Genomic DNA, 16290 nt, shown 5'->3' with positions numbered 1-16290 from the left:
ATAAAATGGGAGGCCTCCAAGAATTAATTCATTTCCATCTACACTCTTACAACTCTCCCAAAGCAGCCAAAATAACAATTTTGATTGCATGATCTGGAAGTGTTGAAATATCAACATGTGGCTCATAGGCTGTGGATGGTAGTTTAGGCACAAACCCCTCTTATTTCTTTTGCATTGTTATCCCATTGAGAAGAAACCTTCTTTTCCACCCTGGGGTTTTCCAATAATTTACTGGTGAAACACAGTGTCTGTTGTGCCTAGTTAGTTTCTTTAAAGCACAAGGTTGGAAAAAAGTTGGCCAATATTTCATTGAGATATGACTTAATGATACAGCATTTGCTTAGTATGTGTGTATATGGGGTGTGTATTGTATGAGACAATAGATAATACTGTAGATAATAGATAGATAGATAGATAGATAGATAGATAGATAGATAGATAGATAGATATAGATTAGACATAGATATAGTCTCATGACATTACCTGATTTCAGCCATGAGATTATTAAAGGTTTTCTGAGTGTTTTTTTTTAAAAAAGCTAACTATTAAACAGTAATTCAAAAGCCACTCTGTGAAAGTAGCCAGGCTTTTAGCAGAAAATAAGAAAAAAGAGAGAGAAAGAAAGAGATAGATAGAGAGGAAAGAAAGAAAGAGAGTGAAAATTAAGAGAAAGAAAAAGGAAGGAAGGAAGGAAGGAAGGAAGGAAGGAAGGAAGGAAGGAAGGAAGGAAGGAAGGAAGGAAGGAAGGAAGGAAGGAAGAAACAAAATCATGTGACTCCTTAGCTGTCAAATCTCTTTTACATTTGCCAGCTGGAAACCTCAAAAATATAGAAGATGTTGCAAGATTTTAATAAAATGACATTATATGTGTCAGAATACAAACTAGAATGTATTTGAATGCACTATGTGAATGCATTTATTTAATATAATTTTATACTGTCTTCTTTGTAAACTGGTTATAGAATTCATAGAAAGCATTCCTACTGAATCAGTTATGTAAATAAATTCCATTAAAATTAATGAGCTGAATGTTAGCTTAAATAAATGTCTATTTGACATCACTTGAACTTCTAATAAGTGATTTTTACCATATAAGTAACAATAAACAACAATTTTAAAAAACAGCATTAAACCAAACAGAGCCAATCTCAAGTAATCTAAATAATTGGCAGGTTAAATTAATGGCTCTTTTTACATTCACAGTGTAACTGTCTTAAAGGGAAAAAAACAAAGGAAAGGAAAAGAAAAGAAAGCAAGAATGTTCTTATTAACTTAAAAGGAAATGTCATCGGTATTTTAATCCTAGATAAAAAAAACGAAACTTAAAAGGTGGAATAGATCCAGAGTAACCTTGAAAATGCCATTGGTCCTTCTTTTAAGATTATAAAAAGAGTTAATTATCTCCTTACTTTGGGTCTTTAAATTAGTCCTTAAATGAACCCTCTGCATTGCTTTTCTGACATGTTTTTTCCCCCCTTTTTTCTTGTTCTCTTTTATCTCTAAGTCTAGGAGCCACTCTTTTAATTTCTCATAGTGTCTGTAATGCATGATGTACTATTACTGGAAATTAAAGTGGCAGTTTCTTCTATAAACTTTGGAGAGTCTCTAATGGCTACCAACCTTTATCCAAATCCATCAAATGATGAAAAATAATAAACTAACTCCCACCATGTTGTGTGTGTTGCTGCATACATAAGAGGTGGAGTTTGTGTTGTGTATTATGACATATCACCCTCTGGTCCTTCTCATTGACTTCTGAACCATTGTTGTGGCCCTGTTGGATCCCAGTTTGAAGGAGGATACAGATACAGATAATCAGAGTTGGAAGGGACCTTGTAGGTCCATCTAGTCCAACCCCCCGCCCAAGCGGAGGAACAATTGGATCTGGGACCATCCAATGGACTATGTTGCATTGACTATGGGTGGCTGCCTACCGCAGGGGTCGCCAACCTTTTGTACTTCAGGGACCACCATACTCATAATTTTAAATCCTGTGGACCAGAGACCCTGGGAAAATCTCCAAAAAAGTCTGCAGGAAAATTTCCCTCCCCATTTTCCTACCGATCGATCATTCTTTATTTGGGATCGCAGGATGCTGTCTCCAGCTCCATTCTCAGGGAGAGAAGGAGAGAGAGAGACTTTTGGCTTCATGCAAGGAAAGCAGCAGAAGCAGCAGAAGTCTTTCTTTCTCTCCCCCAAATTCTGCCAGAAATGAATCTTTGTGAAACTTGTCGCACTGGCGCAGCCTCTTGGAGCAGGGTGCCTTGCAGGGTCCCAAAGACTCATTTCTGGCGGAGTTTAGGGGAGAGAAAGAAAGATATTTGCTGCTTTCCTTGCGTGCAGCCAAAAGCAGAAGAAGAAAGAAGCGGAAAGAAGCAGCCCGGTGGCCAGGTGAGATGCATGGGGCGAGTGGGGCAAGTTCCCCCCTCTGTCCTTTTCCCCCTCCCCTCACTACCTTGTGTTGTTTGCAATGCAAGTGACGCAAGCCATGTGTTCCCATGGGCCATGTGGGCGGTGCAGCCTTGTGATCCCACACAGCCTGGATTAATTGCTTTGGGGGGTGTTTTGGGGGTGACATTTCTCCGCGGACCACCAAATTTTTCTCGCGGACCACCAGTGGTCCCCGGCCCACTGGTTGGTGACCTCTGGCCTACAGGAATGTTTGGGGTGTTTTAGCGGGCCACTGTAGGTCCATTTGTTATGGGATAGCAAATCAATAAAAAGACTTTATTGAAGCCTGCATCTGCCTAGGCAACGTGTCATAACAGCTATTGCTTAACTCCATCTGGAGCTAGTGTTAATAAAATCAATTGCTATGTTCTTCTTATGCAGCATTACTTAGTAAATTGAGTTACTAAGACACAATAATTTTTATTACTCACAGATAGTGGCCAAGAATAAGACACTACAGGTACTCCTTGACTTATAGCCATTTGTTTAGTGGCCATTCAGCACTGAAAATAGTGACTTATCACCATTTTCACACATGTGACTATTGCAGCATCCCCATGGGCATGCCATCACAATTCAGATACTTGGCAACTGGCATGTAATGTCCTGGGGTCATGTGAGGCGTGGGATTCTACCAGTTCGCACCTATTCGCTAGAGCCAGTTAACATTCTAAGCAGTTTGGAGAACCTGTTGTTAGAAGAAATTACTGGACGAATCCTGTAAGGAAGGCAGGAGGGAAACATTCTGGTGTTGCTTACAGAAACTGCCTCTCCATTAACCCTTATTACATTCTTGGCAGGACTAGACTTCCTGTCTCAGGAACGTCTCTGGAGTTTTCCCCCTCCTTTGCTGGTACTTTGCTTGTGTGGAGTGACCATTCAAAGTTACAATGGCACTGAAAAAGTTACTTATGACCATTTTTCACACTTACGACTGTTGCAGCATCCCCACAGTCATGAGAGGCCAGGGGAGGAGATACATGCCTCGATGTGAGTGATATTGAGTTAGCCACACCCAACCAATAACATGACCACCAAGTCATGTCCACCCAGTCACATGACCACCAAGCCATGCCTACCACTTAAGCCACGCCCACAGAACCGGTTGTTAAATTTTTTGAATCCCACCCCGGGTCATGTGATCATCTTTTGCAACCATTGGACAAGTCAATGGAGAGCCAGATTCATTTAACAACTGTGGCCAAAAAGGTCATAAAATGGGGGCAGATCTCATTTAACAACTGCCTTAGCATCAGAAATTTTGGGTTCAATTGTGTTTGTAACTTGAGAACTACCTCAAGTTGTCTGAACATATTATTGGACAGCTGAATATTTTAAATATCCCAGATCCATTATTAAATATGTGGAACTGAGTTCAAGTACAGATTAAGTTCTCAACAGAATGGAAATAATAATAGATTTAAAATGGGAACATTGCAAACATCAGATACACTCGACTACTATGGGATTTTTTTAATACATTAAATTAAGACCTGAAGGGAGATTTTAACTGACATTTAATACATGCTCTTCTGTGTACTTACATTGACAAGCTTTACTATGTGCAAACTTCAGTGTTGACCTATGATGTCTAACTTGCCCTCAAAGAAGTCAACATGAAACAAAGAATTTAAAAGAGTTTGTTACCTCCCAGGCTATTACTAATTCATGCCGCCTTCCACTTCTGCCACTTACATTACCGGGAGCTGTCTTTGGCACTGTGGACAGAAAGAATAATTAGAAAAAAGAAAACCAATCAGAACATCCAAGTTAGAATATAGAATAATAGGGCTAGTCCAACCTCCTGCTCAAGAAGACCAAAGGAGACCAAAACAATTGGTTTTTTTTTACAATTTTTAATTTTTTCCTCTATTGCAAAAAAGTACCACACACACACACACACACAAACACACACACACACACACACCTCTTCCCCATAACAATTCACTCTATTCCTGGAGTGATTCAAATATCAGGACATTTCACAAAACTTCTCCCTTTGCTTAAGAAAGAGAAAGAAAAGTCACTATTCTGTGATTATTTTTTTTAGAGCAGTAATGTTAGGTTGCATTCTCCAGTGCTATGACTGAAGGGGTGTCAAACTCGCATTGTCATGGCAGCGTCACGTGACGTATTGCAACTTTCCCCCCCTTCGCTAAACCAGGCGTGGGCGTGGCCAGTGTGTGATGCATCCGGCCCGTGGGCCACAAGTTTGACAGCCCTGACTTAATGGGATGGGTTGATTCATCCAATGAGGGCTGTATTTCCATTACGCCTTGGACTTCCAAATGTTTATTTTGATATCCTCAGACAATGGTAAGTAAGGTATCCAGGAGAATGGAAAACGGAGATACTAAAAGCACAACAATTGCAACCATTCTGATAGAGGAAAGAAATGGAGGTCAGAGGAAGAAAACTTTTGCACAGTTTTTAAAAACCTTTTTATACATGCTGTATTTCTATGACCTATTTTATACTTTTGTCACTTGCTCAGTGTTGAATGTTATATGTTTATAAGTTGAAGGTTCTTCTGACATGAATAAAGAAAGCAAAATAAACCAACATGGCTACCCTCCTGTCTCCCCCTCCCAAAAAAAGCTTAGTAAAGATTTGAAACAAACTAACTAACAACAACAGAAAAAACCACATACAGGACACGGGGAAGATAGATCAGAAAAGGAGATTTCAAATAAAAAAGTTAGCTTCACATAATTTGCTTTAAGCAAATGAAATCTCATAATGAACTGCCCAGCTACCAAAGAATTATAAGAAAAGATTTTGGGTATGTACAAAATTAAAAATGAAGAAAATGATTTAAATAACAGCTACTTAATGCTAATACATGCTACCTGATGGACTTATATAACCTTTTTGAAAAATCTTGTGAAATTTATGAAATAACACAATTGGAGAAGAATAAATATCTCTTTTATCAAAAAGCAGAAAAACATGGATACCTGAGAAGATTCTAAAGGAAGATTGATCTGCAAACACCTTAAAAACAATGCTGTAAGTACCAGAAGGCAACATATTATTTGTCATGAATGAATCTCTAGATGACTTAAAACCGGACGATTTGCTAATATCCAAAATGAAAGAAAGAACATTTGAAATGATCTTGATAGATGGGAGAAATGGTCTGAAAATAACAGAATGTAATGCAAGACGGACAAGTGTAAAATTGTTCACATAGGAAACGCAAGCAAATGCTCTGGCTTTTGTAAGAATTGGGGTAATCAGCCTGCAAATATTATTTGTGTGAAATTTCCTGGTAAAGTAGTGATTGCAAACTGAATAGGAGCCAGTAATGTGATTAGGCTGGGAAAATGCATTTAGACCACCTACTAAAATACATCTGGTATCTATTGTTAAGGTAGTCTACATTTAGTCATTCAACATAAAGACAGCTTTTTGGTCTTGTGATATCTAAGGATCTCTGTGGGGTGCAGAATGGCATCAACTTCTGAGAAAGCTACTGACTCGTTAAGGAGAGAACTGGGTATATAAACAAGCTTGCCTGATACTTTGGAAAGATTATAAGCTAGATATTATGAGGAAAAAAATTGGAGCGCTTGGAGGTTTATCTGTATCCTCTGGGTCACCTGAGTAGTGCTCCTGGTTCTTGTAGTACTCAGGTGGCCCTAAGGACACAGGAAAACCTCCAAGTGCTTCAACAGTCCTCTAAAAGTATGTAAATAACCAGCTGTCTGCAAGGGATATAAATCCTTCCATTCCCCACCATTCTGTCAGAGCTGAAGAAGCTTTTGGATGAGAAGCAAAATGTCTTCAAAGAAAAAACCAGAAAGTCCAGTTGTCTCCTGAAAAAGCACCTTTGGGACAACCATGGACCTGGATGACTGAGAATCTCTATAGAATAGAATAGAATAGAGTTCTTTATTGGCCAAGTGTGATTGGACACCCAAGGAATTTGTCTTGGTGCAAATGCTCTCAGCATACATAAAAGAAAAGATACATATGTCAAGAGTCAAGAATCATAAGGTACAACACTTAATAATCTCTATAGACTATTGCTCTTGATGCATCCATGATATCTTCAGGGTTTTGTTTTGTGTGCCTTCAAATCCATCTTGACTTCTGGAAGCTGCATTTTTCAGAAGTGGTTTGCCATTGCCCTTCTTCTTCCTAGGGCTGAGAGGGAGTTGGAAGCTCAAGGTCACCCAGCTGGCTCTGATACTTAAACCAGGACCAGAACTTTTGGCTTCCTGGGCAACTTCTAACTCAGCTCCTTTAATCACTTCATCAAACTGGCTCCAGTAGACATATTAAATATAACAGGCCTTTCCGATGCATTAGAATTTGAAATATTGCTTTCTTTCCCTCTCTCCGCCTGCATCTCCAGCTACATGCAGCTTTAATAACTTGGCAGCATTAATCATATCTCATATTGGGACATGCAAAACATCGTCTCAGAAGACACATATCCTTGATGCTATTTTGCTAGGGGCACCCTTGTAACCTTGGTCAAGTCACTTTGGCCTCCATTTACCTTCCGTTTATCCTTTAGTCTGCCTGCCTTGGCAATTGGATATCTTATTTTTGTCTTTAATTGTTGATGTGGCTTTCATTGTGTCTGAGATTAGACAAGCTCCTGAAGCAAGAGGCAAGGTTAATTGAGAAAGGACAGCTCAATGAAACACCTTTGCCACCGAAAAAGAGAATGAAAGTAGCAAAGGCAATGAAATGATAGTGAAGGAGGAAGCAAAAGGAAACTGTATTAGTACTATGAAGAAAGCAGTCAAGTACAAGCATAGGTCAGGGATACCAGTAGCCTGTGAGGGGCACTCTTGGCAGCTCAGCTCCCTGTATGCGCTGCCACTTTGCAATACTAAGGGTGAGAGGCTTGATTCTTTCAGATCCTATTTACTGATACCAGTCAATCACCAATGAATCATATGGTCCAATGGGATGTCTGAAGCAAAAAGATTGCTGAAGTAGTGAAAGATGCAGCACCAAATGTGAATGTTCCAGCAGGCCTCCAAGAGTGGAAGTGTCTATAGCAGGGATCTTTAAACTTAACAGCTTTAAGATTTGTGGACTTCAACTCCCAGAATTCTTTCTCCAGTCATGTTAGCTCAGGAATTCTGGGAATTGAAGTCCACAAGTCTTAAGCTTGCCAAATTTGAAGACCCTTGGTCTATAGATATATTGGATGCAAAGTGTCTGTGGGATTTACATGCTTTTTATTTTCAGTAGCATCTGGGAATTTGAGGGGGGAAAACATTGAAGACATACAATTCAATGTCAATTGAATTGAATTGAATGAATTGAATGGTCAATGTCTGGAATGCACTACCTGACCCTGTTGTTACATCCTCAAACCCCCACTCCTTTAACCTCAAACTATCCACTATTGACCTCACCCCATTCCTAAGAGGACTGTAAGGGGCGTGCATAAGTGCACAATTGTGCTTACCGTCCCTCTCCTTTTGTCCCCATTTATTTGTACCTATTTCCTGTATTCTTACTTATGTTTATACTTATACCTATTATCTTGTAAGCAATTGACAAATCAAATAAATAAATAAAAATAAAATAAAAACATAAAATTCTTTTTGCGTCTAATTTAAGCGCTATTTCCAGTAGTATTAAGGATAATCCACCCTTGGTGTTCATAGAAGAAAATCTTAGGGACATAAATGACTGCATTTAATAGGATAACAGAGTTGGAAGGAATCTTGGAGCTCTTCTGGCCAAACCTTTGTTCAAGCAGGAAACCCTATACCATTGCAGACAAATGGCTGCCCAATCTCTTTCTTAAAATCCTCCACTGATGGAACACCACAATTTCCGAGGAAAGCTGTTCCACTGATTCATTGTTCTCACTGTCAAGAAATTTCTCCTTAGTTCTAGGTTGCTTCTCTCCTTCATCAGTTTCCACCCATTGCTTCTTGTCCTGCCTTCAGGTGCTTTGGATAATAGTTTGACCCCCTCTTCTTTGTGGCAACTCCTTAAATATTGCTATCATGTCGATGCAATGTATTTGAATTGGTCTGTCTTGACTGTGATTGGCAGCAGGTATTCAAGGTTTGGGGTGGGCATCTTTCTCAACTTTCTCTGGTAATGCCAAGGTTTGCATGAAAAGCATGTGTCCAACCTTTAACTCATTAATTCTCAGTGTGCAAGCCAAGCCAAGCCACAATGTGTTTATTTCACTTTGAACTCTGCCATTTGGTTTATAAACTAAGTCTTATGGCTTAATGTGTTTTGAGACCTTAGTCACTTCATTTCATAAGCCAGAGTTAAAGTGATCTGTGGCTTAGAAATAATGTATGAACAAAATAATTGTTTAAATAGAACATTAAGTACTATGTATTGTTAAAGCTTCATTCCTTTAAAATGTAAGATTACAAATTTAAAATAAAGTCTGTTGGGTATTTGAAAAAGCTTTCTATTGTATGGCTGTAAATAGAATAGATAAGCATCCTAACACTTCATTATAATTGATTCTTGCATCTGTTTCTTTTCTTAAGGCTCTTTTTATTTTCTTGTTTCATTCTTTTTATCAGTATTTATTGAAGAAACCAACAAGCATTAAGTGAAAATCCATTTACCATAAGCAAAAGACATCCCTTAAGTTCAAACCCTCCTAGGAACGTATTTCATACCTTTACTGGAAATAACTCTAAAAATGTGTGTCAGCTCTTTTAAAACAAAGTTGTTGCAGTATATTTCACACATCCAGGAAACAAAGGAAAAATTACAGACTGTAATTTCATACATCAGATGCCCATTTAGGAATTTTATCTCCATGGGAGGAGAAATTTTTAGCACAGGTTATTTAAAATGCATCCACTGAACAGGCTGTTTCCTACCCACTTGTATGACTGATGCAAACAGAGCCCGTGTTTCAAAGAGCTCAGATACCAACTGAGAACATCACTGATATTTGCCAGGCTTCCTGGCAATGTGACCTGAGTTCATTTAATTTTATATTAAATGAAATTGGATTGAATTAGTCATATTGAAAGTTGGCATTAAATGGGATTGCTGCCATGCAGCAAAGTAGAGTGATAGCTTTTATCTCCCGTTATTTACAATATGTCTTTATAGACTCGCTTAGAAAATGATAAGGAGAGAAGCTACAGGTCTGAGATTTATCAGGTGGCTGGCAAGTAAAATGACCTCTGCAAAATGTAAAAATTTCTTTATTGCTTTGCTGCCCTTAAGCAGTTGTCTTGATTCTGTTAGGTATAACATTGATACCAAATATGGTTTGGGTGAATAAATATATAAAACTTAGATATCATGGTTTAAGTGCTTATCACTTTAAGCACAATGCAGCAGGCAATTAGCCGATTAAGTGCGGTTAGAAGTTACAATATAAGGAAGCATTAGAAGCTGGCTGTAACTGTCTGACTGTAACTGTGTGCTGCTGCGAGTAACTGTGTGCTGCTGCGACTTACTGTGACTAACTGTGATTACTGACTGTGAGTGCCTGTGACTGAACTGTTATTGTTTGCTACTGTTTGCTGATTTACTGCGTAATTCTACTGAATATCCAGCGTTTGTTTCTCTGGAGAGTGAAACCGGAGGAGGAGAAGATATCTTTATCGGCTGATAAAGATATTGCAAGAGACTCTTAACTTGAACTATACTAGTGAGTCTTACTGGATGGAAATACTGTGAATGAATTAATGGACTGAATGACAATGTTTAAACTCTAACTGGATTAAAAACTATTTAAACTACAAACAGTGTTTGTGTTCAGTGTGTGTATACTCTTGGGCCCTTCCGCTCTCCTTTGGTTGCCTGGCTTGACTACTGCTGCAATACTCTTCTAGGGGTTAATTCCCAAACCCTAACATTGGATATGGGCCCAGCAGCATAGTCTAACTAACCAGGATATAGCAGAGAGAGTTGGTGTGAGTTGCACATTACTGTAAAAACAAACTGTTTTAATAAGTTTAAAATAGTCAAAATATCTGAAGAGTAATGGCACAAGTAAATTTGTCACAACTGTCCATGATATCCAGGCTGGATGGAACAAACTATGTTTCATGGTCAGTGAAATGTAGTTTACTTCTACGCAGAGAAGGTTTGTGGGACATTATAGCAAACCCACCAGATGTGAGTAGCTGGGATCCTGCTAATGATGATGATAACGAAAAGTTACAAGACTTTAAACTGAAGAATGAGCAGGCTTTATGCATCATAGGACTGACTCTCTGTGATCAGCAGCTTGTCCATATTCGTGGAGAAGAAAATGCTGCAAACTGCTGGGAGAACCTCAGGAAGATTTATGTTCGGGACAGTGTAGGAGCACATATAAATCTTACGGAAGCTTTTGAAGCATCTTCAGAGGAATGGAGATATGTTGGTTCATTTAAACTGTATGAAGAGCATTTTTCAAGATTTGCAAGAAAAAGAGCTTATATTTAATGAACTGCAACAAGTCTACATCATATTATCTTCATTAGATCAAAGCTATGATGACTATGTGACTTCGTTGGAAGTATTGCCAAAGAAAGCCTCTCATTAACCGAGATAACAGGCAGGCTACTAGAAGAAGCCAGAAGAAGGCGTGAGCGTGACGAGCTGAGAGAAGATAAGAAAGAGAGAAATTATCTTCAAAGCCTGAAAGAAACCAGCAAAGCAAAGTACAGCACCTGGAAGAAGAGAATTTATCTTCGACGGCATACACAATTAAAAAGTGTTTTAATTGTGGAGGCAGAGACATTTGGCAAGATTCTGCAAAAAGAGAAAAGCCAGAATGTAAAAAAGCCAAAGAAAGCATTTGAACTAGCCACGTTTAGCAACTCTGATGTGAAGAATAATTTATGGGTGGTTGACAGTGGCGCATCCCACTGCATCACAAGAGATAAGACAAAATTTATAAAAATGTCTACAAGTTCTCAACATATATCACTTGCCAATGGCTGGAACCTGAAAGCGAAAGGTCAAGGTTTTGCCGTTGTCCGTACATAAACCAGGATATAAAAATGTTGTATGTACCGCAACTAAAGTTTAATTTGCTTTCAGTAAGGGTATTAGATAAATTAGGTTATGTAATTACTTTTAAGGATAATAATTGCATAATTGAAAAAGATAACAAAAGGGTAACTGCAGCTTTAAATGGAACATTATATGTCTTAGATAATAGTAAGAAAGGGAGGCTCAAACTGTATTTAATAATATAAAGCCTCATGATGAATGTATCCATTTATTGCATAGGCGTTTGGGGCATGTAAATTTTAAAATGCTAAAACGTACAGTTGAGTTATCTGAAGGAATAAGGTTAAAACCTTGTGATAAATATTTGCGTTGTAATGTTTGCTGTGAAGATAAGAGCAAAGTATTGCCTGCAAATAGGCTAAATGGTTTCAAAACAAAAGAACCTTTAGAAGTAGTATTTGCAGACATAATAGGTCCAAAGAAACCCAGTATGGGGGGTGCTAGATATATACTGAGCATTATGGATCATTATTCTAGATATGGGTTTTGCTATTTAATGAAAAGCAAAACTGAAACATATCAACATTTTTCAATTGGCTTAGGTTTGCTGAAAGAAAGTCTAAACGAAAACTGATAACCCTGGTGACAGATAATGGTGCGGAATTTATTAATAACAAATTCCAGAACAGACTTAAGGTAGCTGGAATAGAGCATAAGAAGTCTGCTCCATACAGGCCAGAACATAACGCTTTTATTGAAAGAAGAGGCCAAACACTACAGGCAATGGTTAGAACAATGTTAAATGATTCTGGGTTACCTGATTCTTTGTGGGGGAGGCTACAATGTGTGCTAATAACATATTGAACAACGTTGTTAATACAACAACAGGTGAAATACCATTTACCAGGTGGCATGGCAGGAAACCTGATCTAAATTACCTGCACACATTTGGTGCACCAGCATGGGTGCATATTCCTGCACAACTCAGAAAAAAGGGCAACATAGAGCTAAAAGATTTTCTTCGTTGGTTATCAGGCAAACCATAGGGCATATAGATTTTGGGAGAAAGGCACATCTAAAGTGTTATGTAGTGCTAGTGCCCAATTTCTAGAACATGAAGGATGGGAGAAATTAGAACAGGATGCCAATAAAGATGTAATTATTGAATCCTATAGAAATCCCATTAGTTATCCCTGTAACTTTAAAAATAAAGTAAAGAGACAAATACAGGATGAAATAGTGCCCATAAAGGAAGAAACAGATTCAATAGCTGAACAGGATGAGGAAGATGAACAGGTAGTAGTTCAGCAAAGTCCTCCTGTAAGCCCTGTAATTCCCAGAAGAACTACACGTGTATCTAGACCGCCTGATAGGTACCAGGCTAACACAGTGTGCCAGATTAATCAAGTTCCTAATTCTGTAGAAGAAATTAAAAGTATCCTAATAAGGAAAAAGAAAAATGGTATGCAGCAATGAATAAGGAACTGAATTCATTAAGTGATATGAAGGTGTATGAAAATGCCAAATTACCTGTAGGAAAGAAATCCATTGGCTGCAAATGGATATTTAAGGTAAAAACAGATAAAGATGGTAATTTAATCCATAAGGCAAGGTTAGTAGCCCAAGGTTTTAGGCAGAATGCTAATGACTATGATGAGGTGTTTGCACCTAGTCTTAAGGCAGCAACCTTGAGAGCAGCTTTAGTGTGGGCAGCTAGTAAAAACTATATAGTTAACCATTTAGATGTGGAAACTGCTTACTTGCACGCCCCATTAAAACATATTATTTATATGAAAAAACCTGTTGGTATTAAAAGTGAAAATAAGGATAATAATGATTGTTGGTTGTTAAAGAAAAGTCTCTATGGTCTTAAACAATCAGGCTATGAATGGAACCAGTATATTGTAAAGAAACTAGACAATATAGGATTTAAAGCTGGTTTAGCCGATCCATGTCTGTTTAAGAGGAGACAAATGGGAAAGTATCATTATTATTACTATTCACAGATGATATTGCATTGATAACTGAAACTAATGATGAAGCAAATAAAATAATAGCATCATTAGGAAGAGAATAAAGATCAAGCAATTAGGGGAGATAAAGAAATATCTCGGTTTGAATATAAAGAAAACAAGGAAAGGTTTTAAGATATCTCAGGAAGATAAGATAAGCAAATTGCTAAAAGATTACAAAATGGAGCTTTGTAAGCCAGCTAAGACTCAATGAGTCAGGAGTTTAGCAACACTGATGTACAAAGCCCTGAGTTTGATAAGGTGATTTATCAATCTTTAATTGGTAGTTTGAGTTATATTAGTAATTGGTCTAGACCAGATATATCGTACTACGTGAATCAGTTGGCTAGATTCAATTCTGCACCATGTGAAAGACACTGGAATGCAGCTAAGAGGATATTAAGATATCTTAAAAAGACAATGAATTATTCATTGTATTTGGAACCAAAGGGTGATTTAATTTTGAGTGCTTATGCAGATGCTAGCTTTGCATCAGAAAGAGACACTAAAAAGTCGACTTCAGGAACAGCCATAATGCTGGGTAAGACATTAATAGGCTGGAAGTCAATTAGACAACAGCATATAAGTTTGTCTACTATGGGCAGAATTCTCCTGTTTATCATTGTTATGTACAGAGTTAATAATGTATAAACAAATGTTAATTGATATAGGTATAACAGTAGATTATCCTATAATTATACATGAAGATAATCAGGCAGCAATTCAAATGGCCACAAATATTGGAGTAAAAACAAGGAGCAAGCATACAGAACTAAGATACCTAAACGTGAGACAATCTGTAAGAAGTAAGATGATTCAGCTAGAGTACTGTATGTCGGAGGACAATTTAGCTGATAATTTTACTAAAGCCCAAGGTGCCAGTAAGCACCAGGAGAGTTATGAAAAATATGGGATAAGATTGTAAGGTATTATATATTTATTTCACCCAAAAGGGAGTATGTTAGGTATAACATTGATACCAAATATGGTTTGGGTGAATAAATATATAAAACTTAGATATCATGGTTTAAGTGCTTATCACTTTAAGCACAATGCAGCAGGCAATTAGCCGATTAAGGGTGCGGTTAGAAGTTACAATATAAGGAAGCATTAGAAGCTGGCTGTAACTGTCTGACTGTAACTGTGTGCTGCTGCGTAACTGTGTGCTGCTGCGACTTACTGTGACTAACTGTGATTACTGACTGTGAGTGCCTGTGACTGAACTGTTATTGTTTGCTACTGTTTGCTGATTTACTGCGTAATTCTACTGAATATCCAGCGTTTGTTTCTCTGGAGAGTGAAACCGGAGGAGGAGAAGATATCTTTATCGGCTGATAAAAGATATTGCAAGGAACTCTTAACTTGAACTATACTAGTGAGTCTTACTGGATGGAAATACTGTGAATGAATTAATGGACTGAATGACAATGTTTAAACTCTAACTGGATTAAAAACTATTTAAACTACAAACAGTGTTTGTGTTCAGTGTGTGTATACTCTTGGGCCCTTCCGCTCTCCTTTGGTTGCCTGGCTTGACTACTGCTGCAATACTCTTCTAGGGGTTAATTCCCAAACCCTAACAGATTCCCCCCCCCCCAGCCTACATATAATAATTGTACTGACCAAAAAAGAACAAATGGTGGGATTCAAATAATTTAACAACCAGTTCGCTCAGGGTTCAGGTTGGTTGTCATGGGAGGCATGGCCTATCCCCACCCTCCAGTTTTGCTGCACATGTGGGATGAGCCTCCTGCGGTGGCTAACCTGTCCCTGGCAAACCAGTTGTTAAATTGCCCACCCCGTACTATCAAAGTGGATCCTGAGCTCTGTGCTGCACTGCAATGGAGAAACTGGCAATGGAGCAGCCAGCACAAGGAGGAGCATGGAGAAGAAAGGGGGGAAACAACCTTCTCCTTTCCTTGCACCAGCTGTTCCATTGCCCATTTCTTCATAGCAGTTCATCACAGTGCCCAGGATTTACATTGATAGCGAGGTGTGGGGTGTGTGGGTAATTTTACAACCAGTTCGTGTGAACCGGTGCGAACCTGCTGAATCCCACCACTGCCTGGAACAGGCAAAAGGGTTATCAAGGAAGAACCTTACCATTTGGTTTTCTAGTAAATGGATTATCTAGGCAACCATTTTGTGAGAGCACCCACAAAATAAGTTGTCCTATCTACATAAATAATTTCATATAATACAATCCAATAATACATTGGGACTCTAGGGTCTCAACTTCCAGATACTTTAACCTGACACCCAATATACTTCTCCCCTTCATCTGGTGGCTGTCACCTACTATCCAAACTAGAAAAGAAATGGTAGAAGACTTTGCACTTTTAAACTCGCAAGACTGGTGACAACCTTCCCGGGTAAACTAGAAAACACCAGATGAACTAATTCTACTTTATTGTAAGGCCACATTAACAGAATCTTGCAAGTCTGAAAGTATAAATCTCCTGCCATCTCTTTTTATGGTCTAGTCAATCAACCCTAACCCTCCCTAAATCTTGTTCTGTCTGTTAAGCAACTACAGGCTTCTCCCTCTCTTCTCTGATTATTCCCACATACCATTAAATTACCAGGTTGACAAAGTGTGGTGTTTGGTATACAAAGATTTTCTAGAAATTTATATTCTGAATGCCAGAGATTGGTTTTTGACACAAAGATATGTGCTATCATGGAGCTATAGTGTATCTATAGATCCTAAAATAAATGGTAATTAACTTTTATATAAATGTGCTAATCTGAAAAAAAAAGGGGAGGTAAGGAAGAATTTTGTCCCAGTTCAACTAGCTTACGCCAATATGACTTTACAGCCCTGTTTATTAATTAAAATCTGTGGAAAAATGGAAACTTTCTGATCAGATTAAAAAAATGTTAATTTGAAGCAGTGTATTATTCACTGTTTTAT

General features: G+C 38.2%; 1 protein-coding gene across 1 annotated transcript in view; it reads right to left on the bottom strand.

Moving 5' to 3' along the window:
- The window catches only part of CNTN5 (contactin 5), a 763035-nt gene that overhangs the window by 39725 nt on the left and 707020 nt on the right, over positions 1–16290 (bottom strand). Inside the window, exon 20 of the mRNA XM_087966176.1 lies at positions 4099–4169. Within this exon, the coding sequence (XP_087822302.1) occupies positions 4099–4169 (71 nt within the window). The remainder of the gene's footprint in view (positions 1–4098; positions 4170–16290) is intronic.

Source organism: Notechis scutatus, chromosome 5 (genome assembly GCF_049901735.1).
Source record: "Notechis scutatus isolate UNSWTSFEM ecotype Mainland chromosome 5, rNotScu1.2, whole genome shotgun sequence".
In the NCBI taxonomy this organism is placed as follows: Eukaryota; Metazoa; Chordata; class Lepidosauria; order Squamata; family Elapidae; genus Notechis; species Notechis scutatus.
This window is presented reverse-complemented; position numbering and strand designations above follow the sequence as displayed.